Genomic DNA, 27,500 nt, shown 5'->3' with positions numbered 1-27,500 from the left:
ATTATCCATCCATCCATTATCTATCTATCTATCCATCTATCCATCCATCAATCTATCCACCCACCCATCCATCCATCTATTTATCCATCTATCCATTATCTATCCATTCATCCATTTATCCATCCATCCATTATCTATCTTTCCATCCATCTATCAATCTATCCATCCATCCATCTATTTATCCATCTATCCATCATCAATCTATCCATCCATCTATTTATCCATCTATTCATTCATTATCTATCTATCCATCCATCCATTTATCCATCTATCCATCATCAATCTATCCATCCATCCATCCATCCATCTATTTATCCATCTATCCATCCATTATCTATCTATCCATCCATCCATCTATTTATCCATCTATCCATTATCTATCCATCCATCCATCCATCCATCTATTTATCCATCTCTCCATTATCTATCCATCCATCCATCCATCCATCTATTTATCCATCTCTCCATTATCTATCCATCCATCCATCCATCCATCTATCTAGGCCAAAGTAAGGTCCTGATATGAACCTGCTGTTTGTTACAGAGGCATTAACACTCCTTCAGAAACATCCCGAATCAGCATCTCACAGAAAATAGACTACAGATGCAGAAATCGTGCCTGAAATATGAATATTCTTTGCAGGACTCCTAAACGCTGAAGCCGCATCGCTGCTGAATAAATCAAATGCGTTACAGTGTGTCAGATTGTAAATATATGTAAATATGCAACAAATTTCCAAAGCAGATTTCCTCTTTTCCAACCCCTCCCTCATTTTTATTCATGACCTGTAATTCATTAAACTGTGTGCATCGTTAAGCACACACAAAATAGGTTAATTAATACACTTGACGATTAACCATTGCAGCATGGGGTCTGTGCTGAACTACATTCTCATCACCAGAGCTCTTAGAGACTTACTCTGACTTTGTACTTATTTCTGCTACATTTTAAAAGTGATTCTGGTCTTTAGAGGCTGTTAAGAATTCCCACAACATGCTGATTTAAAGCAGGTGAAGATAAATGTACCTGACATTGTTTATGAGTGGATAAACTACGAATCCCATGATGCACTGCAATCGATATACTCAAAACATGATTTCATCATGACGTTTCCAGGCATCTGAGAGCTGATTCTCACAGATTCAGATCCACCGAGCTGCTGCGTGACCATCTGTGATGTGTGTGTGTGTGTGTGTGTGTGTGTGTGTGTCCATATCAGGTCTTTACTCAGCTCATGCCCCATTAGTCAAAACCCAGAATGCTCTGCACACACACGTGGCTCAGGGTTGAATTAAAGGCTGATTATGCAAAGGAGTGCTGCAGTTTCTCTCTATAAATTCCATCTATTAATTCATCCTTTAGCTGAAATGTAGCATGTGGATAGCACAGTGTTAGCATAGCCTCAGACTAAAGTAGTAGCTGCATTTTTTAGCCCCATCGGCTTTATCACATTTGTGTAATTTTTCATCCCTGAGTGCTGAATCATTTCTGACCCAGGACCAAATGCTGTTTTTTAGTATCATTATATCAGCTGTACTCCGTACAAATGTCCTCTGACTGCAGTTTTAGTGTCTCTAACCTGTTTATCTTGTTGATGGAATGACCTTTGGGTTTTTTTTTTTGGCGACGTCTTTGTTTAGTTCTGTCATATGTGAGTCTCTCTTCTGCTTAATTTCTAGCTAAATTCAACCGTTGAGGACACAATAAGTGCTCTTCAGTCACATTCCTGCTTTGGTTTGTAGATCTAATTGTGTCTTTTTCATGCATTCCTTCCATTCTGTTTGGTTAAGTTGCATCTAACGGCCAAACGATCCTCAGCAGACGAATGCTGGCTCTCTCTCTGGCTCTGCTTTTTTGTGTTTTGCGGTCAGGCGTCTCTATTTCCCTCCCCAGCAGACGGTCTGTCGTTTCCACTAATGAAGTGACACCACACTCCCCCCAAACATGCAGCCATGTTTTAAGCCAAACCATAATCATACGCTTGAGAGAAAGATTCCAGAGCCCAGAGAACAAGCATGCATCTCGGAAACCCAGAGGAAGGCAGATTGACCGCTGTTCTTGTACTCTTTCTGATAAGTTAAACATGCACTATAGTTTCAGTCATGAGAATTGAAATCTATAAAGTTAGGTTATCGATATCATGCTTTTTCTCCAAGGTTGTAGGTTCGATTCTCAGTGCATGCATGAAATAATCAAATGTATTACTTGAATTCATCATAAGTCACTTTGCATGAAAGCACCTCCGAGATACATAGATGCAAATGCAGATGTGATTGTAAGAACGTCCGACTTTCATCATTATTTCAAGAAAAGTGAGCACTTTCATATTCAGTCTGTGCTCTATATCTCCAGTAATGTGTCTCTCAGTGAGATGAAATGTTAATGATCCGCACGTATAACACTGAAGAAATCAAGACTCCTCAGAAGATGTGAGATGTTCTGGAGGCTTGTGAAGATCATTCCTCCGCTGAGGATCAGTGAAAGTAAAGCTTCTGGAAACAAACGCTCCTCAAAAGATCCTGAGGATCAGATTTGAGACTCTAAAACATGATTGATGGAGAATCAAGTAAAGCTGAGCTGCTTCAGTCCAGGAAGAGTTCATCTGGAGATATTACCAACCTTATTCTGACCTTTACTTGATCACAATCAGGAAAGATTTGACGGCGGAAAGGCACGTAAAGCATGAACTTAAAAGAGCTTTTACTGGAAAAAAATACTTTAAACTATTAATCAGAGATAGAAGGCATGCAGCTGATTAAGTGTTATACATTCGATTTAAACATTTAAAGACTCGATTAAGAAACGAGTTTAATGCTGTATTACTGTTATAGTGTAATCAAAAATCAATCATTATTGCCGTTCTTCAGTAATCAGTGGAAGATTTTTAATGCATTTGCACCGAGAAATGATTTGTGCTGATATTGTGGTAAACTCCACTTGAAATCTGCGTTTGCAGAGGTTTGTATAGATTATGAAAGTCTATGCAGACAAGACGTGCACAGATGTATCGATCACAGTCAGAGCAGGAGTGTGTGTTAAAGAAGCAGCAGGTCGTCGTGGGGTTGTGTGTCAGACGGAGCCTGTCTTTGTTTGACTGACAGGAGGCTGTTTGATGTTGATCCAGGAGAGAGGCCCGAGGCTGGGCTGAGCGTCAGATCCTGCACCGCATTGATCTGCTTCAGTCCGGCTGACCGGAACGACTGCGTGTTTGTTTGCCGTGTGACTGAAGGGCGTTTCTGACGGATAAACAGAGGCTGGAGAGAATGTACAGAACTCATCTACAGTCCGTGTGATCGATTGAGTCAACAGAGCGAACACGTCTTTCACGACTCGTGTAGTCTTTATATTTCAGATCATATTGCTAAATCTGGTTTATTTGTTCTAATAGCTTTTCAGGCTAATATATATTAGTGCTGTTAAATGATTAATCGCATCCAAAATGGAATTTTTTGCATAATATATGAGTGTGCACTGTGTATATTTATTATGTATATATAAAAACAAACACATGGATATATTTCAGACAAATATGTGTTGTTTTATATTTAATATATTTCTATATAAAAATTTATATTTTTAGGTGTAAAGAAACATGAATCTCATATCTTGATGTTTTGAATAAACAAGGTTTATGGTTAATAGAAACCTATTTGATGCTTTGGTTTGATTTAAGGGAATAATGCTTTAAATGTATCTTCAGAATGTCTTTTTGGGGGCTTGAACATTTTAGGTCCCATAGATTTTATAACACCTACAGTTGAACAAGCCCTCATTCATTATCTATGTCAAATCATTGGATCCTTTATTATTTTAAAACAGCTGCAGCCTAAATCAAACACAATGGCATTTAAGCCTCATAAAGTGCAGTTGTTTTTGGCACTGAATATGCATTTCCAGAATCAAATATGCACAGATTTCATATGCATTTAATGGTTTTGATACATAAGTTACGAGTTCTCATTATTGATCACTTCACGCTGTGGAAAAGCCCTTTTAAGAGTTGCCAGAGAAGCTTTAATGATCACCTCCTGCTCTCGCCGCGGCTCCAGAAGACCTCAGCGTGTGCTTCACCAAACCACATCCATGTATAAATATATTAAAGGTGTAGTTCACCCCAAAACTACAGAACTGTTATTTATTCATCCTTAGGTCATGGTAAAATGCATATCAAATGGACCTTATTTACTGCTAATGCTTTGAATTCAGATTCAATTCATGGCTCGTTGATGCATCAATCTTGGTTTGATGTCACTGAGTGCAAAACATCACCATGTGTCAGAACTAAAAGTGTGACATGCTGCTGAATATTTTGGGTGCCAAATGAGATTTCAGAGCTTCAGTGAATTTGCATTTGTGTCAGTTCATCACTTGAAGCATCATAGGACTTTAGAAGACCTGCAGTGTAGAGTATGAGTCTTATGTTAGGATGCTATTATGGTGCTTTTCACCCTTTTGGAGCTGAATTATTTCTTTAAGAGAAATTTGTGTTTAAGAGAAATCAGTTTGGTAACCGCATAGCAACACACTAGAAACCACCCAAACACTCAAGCAACTTCATAGCAACGTCCTGGAAACCACCCAAACACACTAGTAACTGCATAGCAACACCCTGGAAACCACCCAAACACTAGCAGCTTCATAGCAACACCTTGGAAACAAGCTAAACACACTAGTAACCACATAGCAACACCCTGGAAACCAGATAACACACTAGCAGCTTCATAGCAACACCCTGGAAACCACCCAAACACACTAGTTACTGCATAGAAACATCCTGGAAACCACCCAAACACTAGCAGCTTCATAGCAACACCCTGGAAACCACCCAAACACACTAGTAACTACATAGCCACATCCTGGAAACCACCCAAACACTAGCAGCCTCCTAGCAACACCCTGGAAACCACCCAAACACACTAGTAACCACATAGCAACACCCTGGAAACCACCCAAACACACTAGTAACTGCATAGCAACATCCTGGAAACCACCCAAACACTAGCAGCCTCATAGCAACACCTTGGAAACAAGCTAAACACACTAGTAACCACATAGCAACACCCTGGAAACCAGATAACACACTAGCAGCTTCATAGCAACACCCTGGAAACCACCCAAACACACTAGTTACTGCATAGAAACATCCTGGAAACCACCCAAACACTAGCAGCTTCATAGCAACACCCTGGAAACCACCCAAACACACTAGTAACTACATAGCCACATCCTGGAAACCACCCAAACACTAGCAGCCTCATAGCAACACCTTGGAAACCACCCAAACACACTAGTAACCACATAGCAACACCCTGGAAACCACCCAAACACACTAGTAACTGCATAGCAACATCCTGGAAACCACCCAAAACACTATCAGCTCCATAGCAACACCCTGGAAACCACCCAAACACACTAGTAACCACATAGCAACACCCTGGAAACCACCCAAACACACTAGTAACTGCATAGCAACATCCTGGAAACCACCCAAAACACTATCAGCTCCATAGCAACACCCTGGAAACCACCCAAACACACTAGTAACCACATAGCAACACCCTGGAAACCACCCAAACACACTAGTAACTGCATAGCATCATCCTGGAAACCACCCAAACACTATCAGCTTCATAGCAACACCCTGGAAACCACCTAAACACACTAGTAACTGCATAGCAACATCCTGGAAACCACCCAAACACACTATCAGCTCCATAGCAACACCCTGGAAACCACCCAAACACACTAGTAACCGCATAGAAACTTCCTGGAAACCACCCAAACACTCTAGCAACCACATAGCAGTGCACTAAAATCACCCCGACATTGTGTTGCCAGCTTTTTCTCAGTGTAGAGCTCTGCTCGTGGTGTTCCAGCAGCAGCTGTAGTGTTTCGTGTGTGCTGAGAGTCTTTCTGGCTCTATAGTCTGACTGATTTGTGGAGATTATGAAGATCCGCTGTGAGGAGACTGTATTGTCACCAGGACTCCTGATGGATGGATCTTTATATTCCTCCGTCACTCCGTCCTGTACGTCAGTGGGAATTTCCCAGACTTTAATCTGCAATCTTTTATAGATCTATGGGCAGCTGTAGAGTTGGGCATGGAAAAAATGATTGTGTTTTCCTGCAGAAGATTTCAGCTGTTTTCACAGTCTCACAGCGAGAGCTTTTATAATGTCCATGTGTCTCTAATGCTGTAGGTTCAAATACTGTCCTTATTCAGCCTTACTAGCCATTCAAATCATCATTGTCAATCTAACAGTTTTTTACTCATAGTATTTCATGTTTTGACTTTTCTTTTTTTCTCTTTTTTTGTGCTTTTGTCATTTTTATTATACTTATATTTTATTTCATTTCAGCTCTGTGTCAATCAATGAAAACCCTAGAATTCAAAGCTTGTCATAAAAAAGTTGCAATGCAAAAAACAGGATTTCCTTATGCAAAAAATATATATTTAGTTGTAGTTGCTTTCCCATGGTGCATCTGTGTGCGGCTCAGTGGCCATGCACATCATCATTTAGTCTTCCTGTCAATAGATGTTTTGAAGAATGTCTGAGTTGCTGTTTAGAATGAAAATTGACTGATTTATACTCTAAAGCTCCAGAAAGATCATATCAGTGATCCATAGTTATCTATAATCTAATGTAATATTTGTGTAAGGAATAGACTTAAATATTTGTATATGTCATGTGAAAATTATTTTTAGAGTTTCTGCAGAGCTGAGAGTAGTGTATGTTGCTGTATTTCTGCTTAAATGTTGAACAAAAGGGATGCAAGCATTTTTTCCATTTTCTTTTGCCAAGGGAATCCATTTTAAGTTCAAGATGGCTTAAAGCAAACTGTTTTTAATGATAGTATTCTATAAATCCTTTTTTTTAAGCTTTTATTTTTCTGCTTTCAGTTTTCATTTTAGTTTTAGTAATGTTGTGTGCTATTTACCATTTCTTTTTTTTTCAGTTTTAGTTTGTAATATTTATGCTTCAAGTAATAATTCAATAATATTTATATTTTATTTTGCTAAAGACTGTTTTTAACGTATCAACTGTGATGAACTGTAATAATAATAATGTTTAAAGCAAGTTGAATTTTTTCACTTAATATTTATATTTTAATTTCATTTTACTTCATTTGAGATTTTAAATGGATTAAGTTTTAGTAATATTATGTTCTTTTGTAATTTTGTATTAGATTTTTTAAAAATGTTTTTATTTAGCTTCAATGTACATTTATTTTATTTTTTTAAAGTAATTTTATTTTAGTGTTAGTCATTTTGGTACTTTAACATTATGCAACATTTCTCATTTTTGTTTATTTAACTTTTTTTCATCTTTAGATTATTTTTCTTTAGTTTAGTAACTAAGGGCCAAGGCAAAATTTCACATTTTTATTAGTTTTTGATTTTGTTATATTTGACAGTGTTCATCTCTATTCACTTTAATATTATAGAAAACAGCAGCATTAATGTTATTTTATGTTCAAAGGGGGAAAAAATCATTCATATTTTAAACATTACATTTTAACAGTCTTTTCATTCCTGGACAAAAAGAATGTTGATCTGATTTCAAGTCAGAGACATTGCCATGTCTACTTCTGACTCGACCAATCACGTGAGTTTGGGGCGGGACTTTCTGTCTACATGGCCAATGACAATCGAGTTTGTGTTTGGTGAGTCTTACTGAGCAGAACTTGATTTTAACAAGCTGTTTAGTTGAAAGGTTTAATCCACTGCCTTCACTATAAAGCTGTCACTAGTGAGGAGCACTTTATTGACTTTCATAGCAGCGATGGAGGTCATTAAAATGAAAATGAACAGCGCTGACGTGCTGGAGTCGCGTCCTGGCCCAAACAGCATTCCTGCACATTTAATGGCTGGAAACTTTTCAGTGCACTTTAAATCCTCACTGGTAATTAAATTTGCACTTTTAAGAAAATGGAAAGTTATCCAAGTGTGTTCATTAAAGCGATTGGAAATCTTTTCTGAGATGTGCAAACACTCACAGCCATATTAAAACGTCAGCGCAGTGTGTGTGTGTGTGCCGTTTAATGGCGGTCTGACTCACTTCATTACACGCTTTGAGATGTGACGAAGCCCGTGTCGGCAGGGGTCAGAGGTCACAGAAGGGGCCCGTCTGCTGGCGGAGGACTATAGGAGCCCTTCTCCTCATTGTGTTTGTTAAATCAGTCAGAGACGCTCTTCAACAACGCTCAGATTCACTTTCTCCTCTTCCAGGGATGTAAATGAATGTTTTTTTTTGGGGGGGGGGGGTTTCCAAAGAACGGGTTACATATACTTGACAAATATTAATTGCAGTCTAAACAGCAGCTTGATCAACTTTAACATCTTTAAGTTTTAGTGTGTCATTTCTGTCTCACTCTCGCCACCACATGCAATTGCAAAAATGATGGTTTTCAAACATGTTTCCTTAAGATTTCCTGGTAAAAAAGGTGAAAAAATGTCAGTTTTATTGTTTATTTAAACCTAAAGCTATTAAAAAATATATTTTTTTTCTCAATTCAAATGAAGCTTAAATAAATTATAAATATAAATATTAGGTGAAAAAACTAAAAAACAAGAAAACAAAGAAATAAACTTTGCCTTGGCGACTAAATGGAATAATAAAAAAGTACTGAAATTATTAAATAACTAAAACTTAAATAAAAATACACTGAAGCTAAACAAAAAAAATGTTTGTTAAATAAAATTAAAATAAAACAAAAGTGTTAAAAGAACAGAAGTAAATGCTAAGATTACTAAACAAAAATGCAAAACGACAATAGTAATAGAAATATGCTTCATCATTTTTAAGAAATAATAATTAATCAATTAATTCAGAATTATTGAAAATTTCAGCTTTTATTTGTTTTATTTATTATTATATAATATTTATATTATATAAAAAGAAAAAAGAAAATAATAATAATAATAATCAATTAGAGATGCATTCAACTGTTTAATGCATTTTTGAATCAGTTAATTATAAATGTATTAAATGAGCCTCATATTTTTGACTGAAGTCTTGATAGAGAAGTGAAGAAGGTCTTTTGAGCTGGTTGGACACGTTTCTCTGCTTCAACATTTAATGAATTAGTTTGAGAGTTAAAAGGAATATTCAGTAGACTGTCTGTCGAGACGAGATGTAACTGAGCAAATATATGTGCTTTTACATGGACATACAAGTAAAAGTGTATTATCTTTTACGATAGTCAGAGTTATGGACCTAATGCCATATCATTCGAGAAAAACACATTTTTTACTGTATATATTCAAGCTAAATATCTCTCAAGTTTATATCAATATTATTGATGAATATCTATTTATTGCCCAGCCTTCAGTGGATGTAGTTTGTTGGGTTTGCAGTGGGATGGTGTGTTTCTGAGCTGCTCGATTTGCTCTTTCACTCTCTCTCTCATACACACACACACACACACACTTTGGGCTCTTAATAAAGGCAGTGTCCTTCCATGATCTCTGATTTCTGGCACACACACTTGCAAATCCTCCAGGAATGGTTTTCCAAGGGCATGGATTGAAATCAAGTGGGGGAAGGGCGACAAAGAAAGAAAATCTGAAACGAGAGAGTAAGAAAGAGAATAACAGGCTGACAGAGAGAGAAAGAGAGAGAGAGAGAGAGAGAGAGAGAGAGAGAGAGAGAGAGAGAGAGAGGTCGGACACACAGAGACGCATGCATTATTTATTAGCAGTATGGTCAATGGGGGAAAAAAAAAGAGGAAGATTAGCCAAAAACAAGGGAGCCAGATCTGCCCTTCATCACACACACACACACACACACACACACTCTTTCCTTTGCATCCCATCATCCTCCTCACCAGCGCTCTGAAGATCTAGTTCATCGAAATACATAATTTAACATAGTTTAGGCAAAACACTACATGTGATTAGGGTAAAAAATAACTTAGACATCATACTTCACCAGTTGAAAAATTGCATAAAGAATTGCAAACATTTTTTAGTATTGCTAAGTTTTCTGAAATGTTTGTTTAAATGAACAAATGAAGCATTGTCTAATTACATATGCACTAATGTCCATAACATTTCCAGAAGATTAACCTGAACATTGGAGGAATCCTGGTTTCAAATTCTTCTTAGACTTTTGTTGACATTTTCATTATGTTTTAGAGTAAAATGTTGTATAATATTTTTATAATATAATGTTTCGGTATGAATAATATATGAACAAACTCAGTAAAAGCCTTCTGAATATAGATGGGAATAAAACGGTAAAGTTTGGTGTAGGTACTGTAAGTGCTAATGCAGTGAAGAAAGAACTTGCAAGAATTGCAATTGAAATCTACAGACACCAATAGATAAAGTGTCATAAAATAAAAATTAAATGTGTATTTTAGATATTTTCTTTCCATTAGCTTGAAACAACATTTTATGGAAAGCCAAACAGCTCAAAATCTCAAAACTGACCAGCGCATGAAAATCAATGTTTTGCCTGAAGTGTCTCGTCTTGAAATACAGTTCTTAGAAGTACACTGACGTTGATTTTTTTTTTGTCTCTTTTTTGCAGGTTGGCACTGTCAGCCTTCAAGATGGAAAAAGGACAAAAGAGGAGAACGACACGGGAAAGGCTCTTCATGTTTAATACAATTATTTCATTTCTGGCTGGCTGGTTTGACCTTCCATGTGGGACTGAGAACAATTCAGTCAAATCTCAGTTTTACCATCAGGAATGTCGTGTAACATTCCCACATCGATGGCATGCGAACGACATCCGGACTTCAAAAGGCAAATAATACGAACTGTTTGTGTATGCTTCTACCTATATACGAATGTTTGTACAGTTAAATATGTGTCTATCTGAGAGAACAAACCAAATGCCCTCCCACGCACAATCACGCATTATTAAGACCAAGCTAGCATTTCGCATTTCCTGCAATCTTCCACATTGTTGGCTATGGTATGTTCCAGCTGTGCTCCCAATAACAATGACAATAATTACTAAGGATGCACCGATGTATCGGCCGATCAACCGATTATTTAAAAATCAACAGGTGGCAGAAAAGCTTGTCAGACAGCAACTTGTCTTGTGTTGAATATAGTGCTGTCAACGTTAAAGCAATAATAACGCATTAACGCAGTGCTGTTGAATCAGCAGTCCTATAAATCACCTATAGTTCAAGCCAGGGTTGACAGATCCAGTTTCCATTTCGCAGAACATTATTTATATTGTGCCTCTATCCATTAATCACAACGATCTTTGTGCTTTGTTGCTTCTGATAAAAAAAACATTCAGCTTTCAAATCGTGTATACTTTATTACTAAATTCAAACAATAAATGCAGTTTTGACGTTCTAAAATGTGGTGTGACGTATTGCTGTAGTGCTTCAGTTTAAGGGGCAGCGACGAGTCTTTTCAAACTACATTAAAAATGAATGAACATCTGAAGGTGTTGAAGGATACAATACAACCTATCAAAATGTATCATGTCTCATGTAATCACTCAATCAGCGTTTTAAACCGAAGAAAAAAAAAAACATCAAATAAAATGTTTGGAAAAGTTTATGAATGATGTCACTTAACATTGCACTAAACTTAACAACACTAGAGCGAGCTTATTTACTGTTAATTATATGTTTGAATAAATCTTTTTTTTATGAAAATGATCTTGTGTTTATACAAACGTTTTTAATTTGAGTGTGATGATTATACCTGAAAATAAATGCCATTGAATATAGTTTTGTTGTTAATTTGAAGCTCTTATATGAAATACCAAATTAAAGGCTTCCTGTATAGTTCATAGCATTATTTGGTCAGTATTGGCATATATTCTGAATAATTGGCTATCAGTTTCAGCAGATATCATTCTGAATAAAGAGTATAGACATATATCATTCCAAATAATCGGTATAGGCAGATATAATTCCTGATAATCGTATCGGTATCGGCAGATATTCTAAATAATCGGTTATCGGTATCTGCAGATGTCATTCCGAATAAACGGCTATTGGTATTGATATTGGCAGATATCATTCCGAATAATCATAACAGCATTAGCAGATATCATTCTTAATAATCGGTTGTTGGTATTGGCAGATATCATTCTGAATAATTGGTTATGGGTATACACAGAAATGATTCCGAATAGTCAGTTATCGTTATTGGTATCAGCAGATATCATTCTGAATAATCGGCTACTAGTATCTGCAGTTATCTTTCTGAATAGTCATTATCAATATCGGCAGATATTCTGAATAATCGGCAATTGTATCAGCTAAGAAATTTAGTATCGGTGCATCCCTAGTAATAACGATAATCACACTGACGATGCAGTTGCAGACTGATGGTGCACATTCACTCACTGCAGGGACTGCGCTAAAGCAATGAACATCATCACTAACGGCAGATCACTGCGAGTCTCGTGTACTTCTTTGTGCGTTTACATGTGCATTGAGTGTTAAATACAGGCAATACGCTTTCACTGGTGCTACTGTGCATGAGAAATATATTAACTCATCCACATTTGGAAATTAATCTGTTTACACTGTTCCATCCGAAGGCCCATGACAATCTTAGAATGAATTGCACTCACTAACTGATCATTAAAATGAGCCAAACTTTACTTTGAACTGTTAGAGGATGTTCACACATAACGTGCTGTTTTTTTTTTTTTTTTTTTACTTTTTTTTCATTTATTTAAATTGTCTGTCTGTGCTAGATGGACATCTCTGTATCTGCTTTAAATTCTCTGAATTAGATTCTGTTTACTATTCACACACACACACACACACACACACAAAAACATTTTTTTAAAACAAAATCAGGGAAAAACAGTAAACCTTTCAAATAAATTTCTCATACATTATGAAAAAGTTCCCAAGAGCATATGATTTTTTTTGTTTGTTTGTTTTTTTACTCTTTTACACACAATTGTATTTATTTTATATTTGATTTATTTATTTATTGTTATACTTCCAACAGCAGGATCGTGGGTTCGATGGCCAACAAAAGTCATATTCATGAACTAATAAAAATGTACGCCTTAACAATTAAATGGAAACAATTGACATTTTTTAAAACAGAAAAATGTTGTACACATTCCAAAACCCACCAGTGTCAAAACTTTGTGTGCATGTTCTTGACCCTAAATGAGAAAAAAAACAGTTTCAAGAAAAGCAGGTTAACTGGTACCAACATAAGGATAAAAACAAGTTTAAAGCGTCTTTTCTAGCTAGTTTATAAATGCAAGAATGCATTATGTGTGAACAGTCCTTTAGCATTTCAAACTGAAGTGTTGTTGATGAAGCTCTAATGCATCTTTCAAGCATCTTTTTGAGACAGAGTTTGATCTGAAGAACCTTCCCAAAGTGCACTACTCTCCTGGCCTGCATATCTGAATACTAATACTGCTCTTCCTGTTCATGTCCGTCCATTTGGTTTCTGTACAACAGACATTCAGCATAATAATATAAAATCTCCATTTGGGTACAGTATATTCTCTTTCTGTCAGTTTGTTGTAAAATATCAATGAATTTTGCTTTCTATAAGTGCAAGAGCTAATTGGACAATAGCAATGTTTGGCTCTGCACTGTTAACATGGATCGAATAAATAAGTAAAATGAGTTCATATTTGTACAGTAACACACCTGTTTAGCAACAGATTGTTTAATAAATCAGAAGCGAGAGGAATGTGTACAGACGTGCATGACGTCCAGTGACACATTTCCATCCAGTGACTTTGCAATTATTATACAGTACAAATCCAGACATTATACTTTTTTTTATTATTACTCATATTTGTGCAAATGAACTTCTTGATTCAGCTTTAGTCATAATGGTGTGACTAACAGTCAGAGGACTAGTTAAAGAGCAATGTTTATTGACTTTAAAAGGTCAACGCTTACTGCGAATGCACTTTTCAACATGTTTGCGCAACATTCCAGCTTATAAGGTTTTGTTTGCTACTGTAAATTTTGTCAGGTCACGTACACACCGCATAACCTGATTATCACTAATAATCCTGAATTTGAGCAACATTTTGGTGTCTCATAAACTAGAAACATGATTATTAGCAGTCTAACCCATTTGTGTTTGCTGCTGCAGACAACAGAAATGTTAATAAAGAAAGACATTAATGTAGTTTAACATCCAATTCTCTAAAGGAATTATGCAGACTAAATAACAGGAAACATGCTTTAAAATACGGTGCACAAAAGTGGTGCATATCAGTGAATTCAATGCGTTAAAAAAAAAAAAAAAAAAAGATTTTGATATTAAATATTGTTTTCTGAACATTTATTTACTTTTTGGTGATTTCAGAAAATTGAGGGAAAAAAGTGCAGTAAAAACTTTGATCTTTTTATTCTATGATGGAAACAAGCTTCCATAATGTTTTTCTTGTTTTAGGTTTAAGCTTAATTTTTCAGAAAACAAGCCCTAATATCTTAGTAGTTTGATTCTTGTACTGTACTGGAAAACAAGACAAAAATATTGAGGATGAAAATGATTATTTTGCAATGTTGCAATCAGTCTGCAGTGTGAACGTGGCCTTTATTTTAAAGAACCATTATATACTTACATATGCTCACAATTGAAGAGACTGTTTAAACATTGCGACTATAAAGAGAGCTGCGATTCTGTGGAAACACATTGTGTTTGAGCCGCATTAATGCCTCCAAACCTGCTGCGCATTAAAGGACTCCTGCCAGTATTAGCAGCCCAATAATTATTTCCATGCGACGTGCTTGACACATGTAAGAGCTCCTCCTGCCTTTGTGGCGGTCGCAGCTTTACATGCGACATGATGTATTTTATCGCCACTTTAAGGTGTGCAGAGTCTCCTTTTTTGCAAGAAAAAGAAATGGAGAAAAGTAATAATATAAATAATTCTTGCCCAGTTAGCACTGTGACAAACACACACAAAAAAGAGAAATCATGTTTGCTTAATCATTGGCGCTTACTTTAAAGTTGATTATTTATGGAAGCCTGTTTCTGTCACTGAATAAATAATAAATCCAGGTAAGTGTAACTTTTTTCTCGCAATTGCAAGCTTTTCGCAATTCAACTTTTTTCTCAGAATTGCTAGATAGAAACTAAATTGTAAGAAAATAGTCTCTTTTCCCTCAAAATGTATAACTCACTTTTGCAGGTTTTTATCTCAAAAAAAAAATTCTCGCAATTCTGACTTTTCTCATAGTTGTATATAAAGTCCAATTTTGAGGTAAAGAGAGTTTAAATCTCATAATTCTGAATTTATAACTCGCAATTGCGATTTTATATCTTGCAATTCTGAGAAAAATTCATAATTTCGAGTATATATCAATTTATAACTTTATTTCTCAGATTTTCGAGTTTAAATCTCCAAATTCTGAATCTTTACGCAATTCAAACTTTATAGTAATTATAAATTGCTTTTATATGCAATTGTGAGTTTCATGCAATTCTGAGAAAAAAGCAATTGTGAGTTTTTTTCTCAAAGTTGCGAGTTTATATCACAATTCTGAGGAAAAAAATTAACTGCGACAAAAGTTACTTTTTTAAAGTAACTTGTTTTTTATTCGCTGACAGAAAGTGGCTTCTATAGTTAATAAATTGATATATATAAATGTAAATCTACCATGAAAAGGGAACCGCTTTAGATTCCTGGTTTGCTCTGCGTTTGAATGTGCTGTCAATACAATGTTATTCTCAATTCATCTGTGAATATTTAATCTTTTTGTAATCTTTGTTATATACTAGGCTGTATATACAGTATATATCAGGAGGTTCATATCCTCGACTGGTTCATATCCATATATTCTCATTGGGCGTGTGGAAGTTGAACATGCCTCCGCTGTGCAAAACACTGAATCTGTGTTTTTGCTTCACTTGCTTATATCTATTTTTCTTTTTTGTAAGATGCACTGAAATAATGCAGATTTTTGACAAGCAGTAGACGTGTAACTGGTCACTTTACAATGAACTAAACTTAGACTATATTAGAGTAGGGATTGCATTATTTGTTAGAATCATGTGTGTAATGTTATTATGGAAGATGTAATGTCCTTCTGTAAATGTAGTTTATTGTTGTTTTACCTGAAATAAAGTTTATTAATGCTTCAAATCAACCACAACTGTTTTCACAATCGATGATTTGAATATTGGCAATAGCATGTGACTTATATTTAACTACATTCACAAACTGAGATTAAAAGTAAGAATATTTGCTTATGCACACTCAGACCAAAATTGTTCTAAAAAAAAAAAAGCCACAAATCTAGGCGATTTCAATTTACGTAATGGTAAATAGTCAAATGTCCTGCATGACACATAATCTGTGAGTTTACGTGCATGTTTTACCCGTCATATCTTTCTGGTTTGGCCAGTCCAGTCTATCCCAGGATTATTCAGATCTTGTCTGAGCATCTCATCTTTTCTGGATTAACCACTTCACCTGGTCATTTTCACTTTAAGTGAACCAAAATTAAAAGAAATTAAATGTTCAGAAGTTCTCTCTGAAATGATTTAGCTCAAATGCACCACATTTAAAATACAATATATTGTGTTATTTACTCTCCAATAGAAAGTCCAGTATGTGCGGCTGAACTGGTAGTGCATTTAATATTTGTTATTTAAAAAATATTACACAATAAGAATGAAATCTTTACTCTGGCAGAAGTTGTTTTGTATTCAGCCAGTATCTAGACTCTTTAGTGAAGGCTGTCTTTACATTCCCCTGTCAGAGCCAATCATGTTCCTCTCATTTCTCTTGCAGACACTCACAGTAACCAATAGGAGAACAGCAGTTAGGGGCCGTCTCTGTTTTCTTGTATGGCAAGCAGACTTCATTCATTGACTTCTAATGTATGCTGTCATTGTTTATTGTGCTGAACTAGATGGGTTTTAATAGTTGTTTTAACCCTTCTTGAGGAAACTTTAAAAGCTGTTTCTAATCATTTCAGGTTATAATTCTACATCTAAATTTGGAATATGCATCTCTTGGCACTTAGAACAGTTACCTCTTTCAGTGAATTTAGTTAATTTAGTTGTAAATAAATCATTATTGGACTGTTTAACAATCTTTATACATATAAAAGTCACATTGCTTGCTGTTTATTTGTAATAATTTGTGAAGTGTACTAATTTCAGAGTTAAAATCATTTCAAAGTAACGATTTAGTAGGTTATATTTTGTTTAATTAAGCAAATATGCACAAGTATTTGATAGTAAACATATAATAGCCTTCTCTTTTACTTATTATTTTAATATCTAAAGTTGGCAAATAAAATGCATTCCATTCAACAACCCTGTTAAATTAATGAGCGAACCTTAATAGAATATAAAAAAAATAATTTTAGTGAAAAGAAGTACCAACACAGTTTTTTTTTCAGTAAAGTTAATCCATTCTGAATTTGTACTGGTAAAATATATCGCGAGATATAGATTATACCGGTAAAGTTATCAGATAAAACACTATTAATTCTAAGAACGAATGTTTAAAGAACGCAAAACAAATCCTTACACCTAGTATCGTCTCTTTTTCGTATTGTTCTGATGTCTAAAAACAGCAGAGATAATGTGTTCCACTCAACTCTATAAACTCAAAGCGCGAACGTTAAAGGAACTGCAGGAGAACGAAATCGCGACGCTCCCTAACGCGAGCCATCTGTCCGTGACGCCCCGCCCGTGTTTCGCTTATGAACAGCAGACAGCAGGGCGCCTGGGAACAGGTTTGAACACCTCACAGAAACTCTGACAAGACACAGCGCGACTCTTCAATCGCCTCTCAGACGCTCGTGTGGTTTTCTTCACGCGTTTCGCGATCCGGGTCCTGTGCGCCGCTGCACTTTCCCAAAAGTTTCCGTGCACTGATTTGACAGGATAAATCGACGAAGGGAGTTGGAGGGGAAGACTAGCGCTGGCTGGCGAGCTGGCTGTGAGGAGACAGACCGCAGGAGGAAATTATGGCCGCGCGCGGTGCGTCTGCGCTCTTCCTGCTCGCCTTTGGAATACTGGAAGCGAGCGCGCAGTACGGCATGTCGATACCCGAGCACGGCTTCTGCCAGCCCATCACAATCCCTCTGTGCACGGACATCGCGTACAACGAGACCATCATGCCCAACCTCCTCGGCCACACGAACCAGGAGGACGCGGGGCTGGAGGTGCACCAGTTCTACCCGCTCGTTAAAGTGCAGTGCTCGCCGGATCTCAAGTTCTTCTTGTGCTCCATGTACGCGCCGGTGTGCACGGTGCTGGAGCAGGCGCTGCCCCCGTGCCGTTCGCTGTGCGAGCGCGCGCGCCAAGGCTGCGAGGCGCTCATGAATAAATTCGGCTTCCAGTGGCCGGAGAGTCTCGCGTGCGAGTCCTTCCCGGTTCACGGCGGAGAGCTGTGCGTGGGGCAGAACACGTCTGAGCGGAGCGCACCGGTCAACCCGACTCCAGATGTGACCCAAGCGACACCCGAGCATACCAGGAAGGGGCGTTTTCGATGCCCAACTTCGCTTAAAGTCCCTCCGTATCTAAACTACCGCTTTATGGGCGAGGAAAACTGCGGCGCACCGTGCGAACCCAAGAAACTCAACGGGGTGATGTACTTCAGCGAGGACGAGCAGAAGTTTGCGCGCATTTGGATCGGCATCTGGTCGGTTTTGTGCTGTGCTTCTACTTTATTCACCGTCCTGACTTATTTAGTGGACATGGAGCGCTTCAGTTACCCGGAAAGACCCATTATATTCCTTTCCGGGTGTTATACGATGGTGTCCATCGCTCACATCGCCGGATTTCTGCTGGAGGACAAAGTGGTTTGCAATGAGCAGTTCGATAATGAGTTTAGGACAGTGGTGCAAGGCACCAAAAAGGAAGGTTGCACGATTCTGTTCATGATGTTGTACTTCTTCAGCATGGCCAGCTCTATCTGGTGGGTCATTCTCGCGCTCACTTGGTTCCTCGCTGCTGGGATGAAATGGGGTCACGAGGCTATTGAAGCGAATTCGCAATATTTCCATTTAGCAGCGTGGGCAGTGCCAGCCATCAAGACCATCACCATCCTCGCCGTGGGTCAAGTGGATGGAGATGTGCTCAGTGGCGTCTGCTATGTGGGCATCAACAGCGTGGACGCGCTGCGCGGGTTCGTCCTGGCGCCGCTCTTCGTCTATCTGTTCATCGGTACTTCGTTCCTCCTGGCGGGCTTCGTGTCTCTGTTCCGTATCAGGACCATTATGAAGCACGACGGCACCAAAACGGAGAAGCTGGAGAAGCTGATGGTGCGCATTGGCATCTTCAGTGTCCTCTACACTGTTCCAGCCACCATCGTGATCGCGTGCTACTTCTACGAGCAGGCCTTTCGGGATCAGTGGGAACAGACGTGGAGCGCGCAATCGTGCAAGACGTACGCGGTGCCGTGCCCCGTGCACAACCCACAGATGAACCCGGATTTCACGGTGTTCATGATCAAGTACCTGATGACCCTGATCGTGGGCATCACGTCTGGATTCTGGATATGGTCTGGAAAGACGCTTAACTCGTGGAGGAAGTTCTACACGAGACTGGCGAACAACAAACAAGGAGAAACAACAGTGTGATTAAACTGCTTTTTTATTATTCACTTTTCCCGATGGAGAAAGGACGCTTTCGCGTTGTACATAAACAATGTGACTTTTTTCGTTTTGGAGATTATTTATGCCTTTTCTCTAGGATTATTCTGTGTGGGGATCTGTTTTTTATGCCTCTATGTAAAACTGTGTCTTTTTATCGACATTAGTATTTCCACGGGCAAATATTCAAAATTTGTACATGCAAATAATGCAGAAATAACAATAATAATGTGTGTGAATTGTGCACCCAGCACTTAAGGCGGCATATCATGGATAGGATTGAGCTTTAAATTAAAGCTTTGGGAGTGAGATCAGATGAACTATAGGACGAGACTAGGAGCTAGAACAACATGGTTAATACGTGCTTAACCCAGCCTAAACCGGTTTGCTGGTCTCCTGGCCTGTCCTGGGCTTGGACATCAACAATCTCAGGCTGTTTTAAGATGTCTTTTAAGATGTAAAGTTAAGTGCCTTTTTCAGTTCAGAGCAGCATTGGGGTCAGGTCTGCAGTTGTGTTTAACTCAAAGAAATGTATACATGTTTTTCTTCAGTCTGTAATGAGCTTTGGTGATGTTTCTGAAGGGTTTGTGTTCTCCCTGGGCTCTTTTGCACAGAAGTACCTCTAAACATACAGATAGAACAGGATGGACAGTGTTTGCAATGCACTTCTCAAATAGTGTAATGTCTGTGTTTTTATCGTAACAAATCCATGATGTGAAAATGGGGATGCAGATTTATGTGTAGATGTAAACCGATATATTTTTGAGATGATCAGCAGCGATAATCACATCTGCTTGTCCTGTGTATCATTTCCAAAATCTACCAGCAGGCCTCTTGATCAATAATGCAATTGGATTTTCAAATAATTTTATTGATTTTTAAAAGTGCTGTCAAACAATTAATTGTGATTTATCACATCCAAAATAAGTTTTTGCTTAGATAATATATATGTGTGTACTCTGTATATTATGTATGTATGTGTACATATATATATATATATATATATATATATACACACACACAGTATACATTTAGAAAATATTTACATGTATATATTCATATAATTTATATTATATATAAGTATAGTTAACCACTTCAGCTGTTATTTGGATTTTTTGAGAATTAGGCATATGCAATATTGGACCCACCGGTGGGTCCCCAGAGTTGATGTGGTTAATATACAAAACTTATTTTCTTAAATATAAACATGCGTGTGTGTGTGTATTTATATATACATTATAAATATACACAGTACACACACATATATAATGTAAACAAAAACCTTTATTTTGGATGCGATTAATCGCAAGAAGTCATTTGACAGCACTCATTTTTAAGTAATATCGGTCTGTGCTTGGGTTATCGGTATCACCATAAGTTATTAAAAACTGCAAATCACTCAAATAGTTTAATGCCTGTGTCGGTATATAAACTAATCCATGAACGTGATGTGAAAATTGAAATGGAGATTTTCTGATGCGTATGTGTAGTGGTAAACCGATATATCGGCCGATATTTTGCCCTTTTGAAATGGTCAGCAGCATTAATCATGTCAGCTTGTCCTGTGTATCATTTCCAAAATCTACCAGCAGGTCTGATAATCTATAATGCAATTTGTTTTCAGAATTTTTAACTGATTTTTAAGCTTGTATCGGTTGTGTACCGGTCTGCAGTGTGGTTATTGGTATCAACATCAGCTAATAAAACCACCACATCGCTCTAGCACTACATAAGAGTAATCCCATAATCCTGTTCATAATTCTTCAGGGTTTGTTGTGTCATCATGTGCTTTTTAAAAGATGCCCTTTACTGAACATCAGATAATGTTGATTCTTGATTGTTTATGGCGATTATCTCATGCAAATGAATGTTTTTGTTTTCGCAAAGGAATCTCTGTTTAAGGTGATTACGGAAAGCACTGGTAGATAGAAGCCTGCTTTTAAACTCCTGTTCTTGTGAGATGTGTTTGCATGGATCTGAGATGTATTTAGTCACACTAGCATTGAAGCCTATATTACGGTTTTCTACATCGGTAGAAAATGTTATTTTCTTCTTTCTCATACTTCTGCTTGTTATACTATTAAAAGCCCTTTATATTTATAGACAATAGTTTATATATTATTCACTTCTTTTAAAAGAATAAACTTCAGATTTGTACAAAACATCCTTTTGTTATGGCAAGTGAGTTTTTTTGATGGCTGAATGTTTATTTTTAGTTCATTTATTTTCTTAATGCTGTCTCTTGGCTTTGCTATAAGGCCTGCTTATGTTTCTATTTATTCTAATTAGTATTATTTAATGATAGAAATGTAGCATTGCATCAGTGTCTCATCAATGGATGCTCTGCAGTGAATGGGTGCCGTCAGAATGAGAGCTGATAAAAACATCACAATAATCCACAGCACTCCAGTCCATCAGTGAACATCTGGAGAAGACAAAAGATGCATGTTTATAAGAAACAAATCCATTAATTTTAACTTGTTTAGAACTGTTTTGGCTCGTAAATGCTGTTTGATCTGAGTAGATTATAGACTCTATGTATTTGAGTTAAAAACATCTTAATGCTGGATTTGTTTCATCTTTTGTCTTCTCCAGATGTTCACTGATGGACTGGAGTGCTGTGGATTATTGTGATGTTTTTATCAGCTCTCATTCTGACGGCACCCATTCACTGCAGAGCATCCATCGATGAGACACTGATGCAATGCTACATTTGTCCAAATCTGATGAAGAAACAAACTCATCCTAATCTCGGATAGCCTGAGGGTGAGCGCTTTTATTTTGCAAATTTCACTTTTGGGTCAACTATTATTTAAAGTTGATTCATAAAGGCACTATTGTCCATTGGTAGCCCATGAATGCTCATAATGCATGAATGAATTAACACTAAGAAAATATTAAAATGCAAACTCAAATGTCAGCTTGCTGTATCTAATGTTAACATATTCAATCATACTGTCAAGTGTTACCGTGACTCATGAGGTGTTTGGTTATGTAATTCAGGGCTGTATTGCATATGTCTGCAGGTTATTTGTGTTTTTCAAACAGACCTTAAATGCTCATTGTCCTCTAAAGTGTTGAGCTCCTCTCGTGTCTGTTGAGCTGAACAGGTCTGGTCCTGCTCTCTGGCTGTTGAGAAACTCTCAGCAGTACAAACTGTCACTTCTGACATCATTTTGACAGACAGTTCATTGAGCAGACTGTGATATGGCTGTCATCATCACGCTGCATCAAAGCTGTGTGCTGGTATCAATGCATTATTGACTGAAAATCTTCCCCTCCACCGAAGCTTTGGAATCTCATTCGCTGCTTCAAAAATCACATCACATTGAAATTGATTTTCATGTGTTGAATTAAAATATGCAACATCACAAAGGAGATTTGAGGGGAAGATAGCATCATGAATATAACACATGCTGTCATGCTTTTGTGTGTCTCTGTCACTGTAAAATGTTTAATGCTGAAGAGCTCCTTTGTGTTGAAAGTCATACTTATGTGCAAGTAAATATATGTTTCATTTAAACCTATAGCCTTAAATGTAACTAACTTCGATTCTGTCTAGAGAATGCATGTGTCATGCCGTACATGCAGACGATCTGCTCTCATGTAAACAGCAGGACTGATGTGTGTCTTATAAACCAACGTACCATTACATTTTCCAGACTGGAAACCCCTTTCCGGAAAACTTGCCATTTCATGGAAAATAAAAACCACAAAGATATTAAATTACAGCCTGTTAACTCCAGGCATCTCTGCTCTGACATGAAGTTTCTGATGCAAGAAAGAAAGAATAATCTTATAAGGATTTAATGGATTCAGGAGTTCCTGTCTGATTCAGATTCTAAATATTTTTGGGGAAATCGGAATAGAGATTAGGGAATAATTATCTGAAATACTTTGCCAAAACGCTTCATCAAGTGTTTTCTGTGGTTCATCTGACCTTAAATTACTTAAAGATTGCTCTTGTTCCCTGTAATCATCTCATAACCAAAGAAAACGCAGATAGATTGGAAAAATGTTTCTGGATTCTTTTTTGATGGATGGAGAGGTTGAAGCCAAAAATTATTAGTCAACTAAAACTAAAACCATACAAAAATGTACTTGTTGATTATATACTAAGTAAACTGAAATATAGCTCCTTTTTTGTTGAATTTACTTTTAAAACTAATAAAAAAATATATATAAAAATAACTTTTTCAAACAATTTTCACTCATAAACTGCAAGCATGTTACAATTATTTAATGAAGAAACGATAAATTAATTATAAATTGAACATGAACTTTTAAAGTAGAATGATTCAAATAGTATTTTTTTGTACTCCACTAATATTTGGACACACACACACACACACACACACACACACACACACACACACACACACACACACACATATCTAATACTAATATGACTAATAAAATTAACATGATAACAGAAAAAATCATGGAATCAAAACTATATTATCTCAATGATACTTCCCTGCAAATAATTTGGTGTATTTTCCATTTTCCCATTTTCACTCAGAAATTTCGTAAATAATTACAAATAAATGAAAAATAACACATTAAAATAAACATTGAATTGAACTATAAACTAGAAATAGTATTTAAATATTTTGTAATGTGCTCCAATAATCTAAAAATGTACTGTATCTTAAACCTATTTAAATATATATATAAAATGACAAAATAAAACAACAACAAAATTATTTTAAAAATTCAATCAAATGTAAATAATATATAACATTTAATTAAATATAGAAATATTTAATATATGCTGTAGAAGTGACTGTTTAAAGTTATAAATAGAATACTTTTTAAAATACTGTTTAATTCAGTGTTACTTGCCTTCTCTTTATAATAGTTTATAAAATGAATTTAAATTAATTAATTAATGTTAATTAATGTTAAAATGTAGCAATTTCTGAGAGAGACTTGTTTCAATACTATATATATAATTTTTTATTATAATTTTTTTTTCATTGTATAAAAAGAAAAAATGATGATGTAGGTTTCATCACTCATATTAAATAAAAGTGAAAAATGTTTTTATAATTATGTGTTTCCCTGCAGCCCAAAATCAGTTTTAAGTCAAAATGATACATTTCTCTTTTATGTAAAAAATCATTAGGATATTAAGTAAAGATCATGTTCCATGAAGATATTTTGTATATTTCCTACCGTAAATATATCAAAACTGCATTTTTAACTAATAATATGCATTGCAAAGAACTTTACTTGAACAACAGCTTTCAGATGATGCATAAATCTCAATTTTCTCAATGGGTTTCTTGATTTATTTTCTATGTTCATCTTACAGTGCGGTGTACAGTGTTTTTACAGTTTCTGTGTGTAAATCTGTGTTGATACTTGATTCTCAGCGAGGATCATTATGCTTCCCTGTATTTAAAGTTTCTTTAGCCCGCGGTAAAAAAGACAAGTAATACAAACCTCCTCCTGAAGCTGGCCGCTCTTCTGTTTTATGAATTAAGAATCAGTCATGAATATTAATGTTGTGCGGCTGGTGTTTCCTTGTGATTCGTGTGATTGTGCCTCATCCCATGTCTTCAGTTAAACAATATTCTTCTTTAATGCCGTTGCTCATCTTTCTGATCGGCTTCTTTAATATCAGCAGATCTTACCAGAACTGTTTATGTGCTGGATGAACTTATTTCTTAGCTTCGCTCTGAATATACTGTATATAATCTTTATTTGACCCTCTAGCACTCTCTATTATAATTCTATTGTTAAAAAACATGCCCCTTTTAGACTAACTCTATTCTATTGTATTCTATCTGTTTTCTTTTTATTATACAGTATAATTAAACAACATTATTTAAAACATTATTAAGCTAATATAATTAACTTCATAGATTTAACAACAACAATAAAAGTATGTTTGACATCTAATCAACATGTCTTTTTAATGTTTAAATCAGAAAAAAGTGTATTTTGAGGGTCTTAAAGTTTTTGCAATAATAAAATGATGCCCTTTTTAATAGAAATTATATATTAGTTGTTATTATCTACAACCTGAAATCCGGAAAAGTTGGGACGTTTTTTAAATTTTAATAAAATGAAAACTAAAGGAATTTCAAATCACATGAGCCAATATTTTATTCACAATAGAACATAGATAATGTAGCAAATGTTTAAACTGAGAAATTTTACACTTTTATCCACTTAATTAGCTCATTTAAAATTTAATGCCTGCTACAGGTCTCAAAAAAGTTGGCACGGGGGCAACAAATGGCTAAAAAAGCAAGCAGTTTTGAAAAGATTCAGCTGGGAGAACATCTAGTGATTAATTAAGTTAATTGATATCAGGTCTGTAACATGATTAGCTATAAAAGCTTTGTCTTAGAGAAGCAGAGTCTCTCAGAAGTAAAGATGGGCAGAGGCTCTCCAATCTGTGAAAGACTGCGTAAAAAAATTGTGGAAAACTTTAAAAACAATGTTCCTCAACGTCAAATTGCAAAGGCTTTGCAAATCTCATCATCTACAGTGTATAACATCATCAAAAGATTCAGAGAAACTGGAGAAATCTCTGTGCGTAAGGGACAAGGCCGGAGACCTTTATTGGATGCCCGTGGTCTTCGGGCTCTCAGACGACACTGCATCACTCATCGGCATGATTGTGTCAATGACATTACTAAATGGGCCCAGGAATACTTTCAGAAACCACTGTCGGTAAACACAATCCGCCGTGCCATCAGCAGATGCCAACTAAAGCTCTATCATGCAAAAAGGAAGCCATATGTGAACATGGTCCAGAAGCGCCGTCGTGTCCTGTGGGCCAAGGCTCATTTAAAATGGACTATTTCAAAGTGGAATAGTGTTTTATGGTCAGACGAGTCCAAATTTGACATTCTTGTTGGAAATCACGGACGCCGTGTCCTCCGGGCTAAAGAGGAGGGAGACCTTCCAGCATGTTATCAGCGTTCAGTTCAAAAGCCAGCATCTCTGATGGTATGGGGGTGCATAAGTGCATACGGTATGGGCAGCTTGCATGTTTTGGAAGGCTCTGTGAATGCTGAAAGGTATATAAAGGTTTTAGAGCAACATATGCTTCCCTCCAAACAACGTCTATTTCAGGGAAGGCCTTGTTTATTTCAGCAGGACAATGCAAAACCACATACTGCAGCTATAACAACAGCATGGCTTCGTCGTAGAAGAGTCCGGGTGCTAACCTGGCCTGCCTGCAGTCCAGATCTTTCACCTATAGAGAACATTTGGCGCATCATTAAACGAAAAATACGTCAAAGACGACCACGAACTCTTCAGCGGCTGGAAATCTATATAAGGCAAGAATGGGACCAAATTCCAACAGCAAAACTCCAGCAACTCATAGCCTCAATGCCCAGACGTCTTCAAACTGTTTTGAAAAGAAAAGGAGATGCTACACCATGGTAAACATGCCCCGTCCCAACTATATTGAGACCTGTAGCAGAAATCAAAATTGAAATGAGCTCATTTTGTGCATAAAATTGTAAATTTTCTCAGTTTAAACATTTGCTATGTTATCTATGTTCTATTGTGAATAAAATATTGGCTCATGTGATTTGAACGTCTTTTAGTTTTCATTTTATTAAAAGTTAAAAAACGTCCCAACTTTTCCGGAATTCGGGTTGTATATTAGTTTTTATTAGAAATGATGTATCTCTTCTGGATCAAACACAACCCTTAAATGCACTGTGAGGGTTAAAAGAGCAAACTCTGAAAAAGTATTTCACTTTAAAAAATGAAAATAATAAAATAAATAAACAAAAATCGGTTGCTGCCTTTTAATCAAATTGGCTGTCACGTCTACTTGACTTAAAAAATATCATATTTTTTAATCCCATAGAATGAAACTCACATGAGTTGAATCTCATTCAAATTTAATTGAAGTGATTTTCATGATTTATTGATCATATCATTTTTTTTTCTTTTTTCTTTTTTTGGTGCACATTTTCTCTTCCACTCG

General features: G+C 36.4%; 2 protein-coding genes across 2 annotated transcripts in view; both read left to right on the top strand.

Annotated features, from left to right (window-relative positions):
• LOC132158945 (cyclin-dependent kinase 14-like) overlaps positions 1-12,696 on the top strand; it is a 136,250-nt gene extending 123,554 nt beyond the window's left edge. Inside the window, exon 15 of the mRNA XM_059568587.1 lies at positions 10,537-12,696. The gene's annotated coding sequence lies outside the window, so the exon portion shown is untranslated. The remainder of the gene's footprint in view (positions 1-10,536) is intronic.
• Positions 12,697-17,607: 4,911 nt separating this feature from the next.
• LOC132158944 (frizzled-1-like) lies at positions 17,608-20,618 on the top strand. The gene has a single exon (XM_059568586.1). It carries the CDS (start codon positions 17,909-17,911, stop codon positions 19,523-19,525), a length of 1,617 nt encoding a protein of 538 aa, XP_059424569.1. The 5' UTR covers positions 17,608-17,908; the 3' UTR covers positions 19,526-20,618.
• Positions 20,619-27,500: the final 6,882 nt, after the last annotated feature.

Source organism: Carassius carassius, chromosome 15 (assembly GCF_963082965.1).
Source record: "Carassius carassius chromosome 15, fCarCar2.1, whole genome shotgun sequence".
Lineage (NCBI taxonomy): Eukaryota > Metazoa > Chordata > Actinopteri > Cypriniformes > Cyprinidae > Carassius > Carassius carassius.
This window is presented reverse-complemented; position numbering and strand designations above follow the sequence as displayed.

Bases quoted from the DNA above. Each gene is read 5' to 3' on its own strand.
- LOC132158944 (XM_059568586.1), top strand. From the start codon at position 17,909: ATGGCCGCGCGCGGTGCGTCTGCGCTCTTCCTGCTCGCCTTTGGAATA.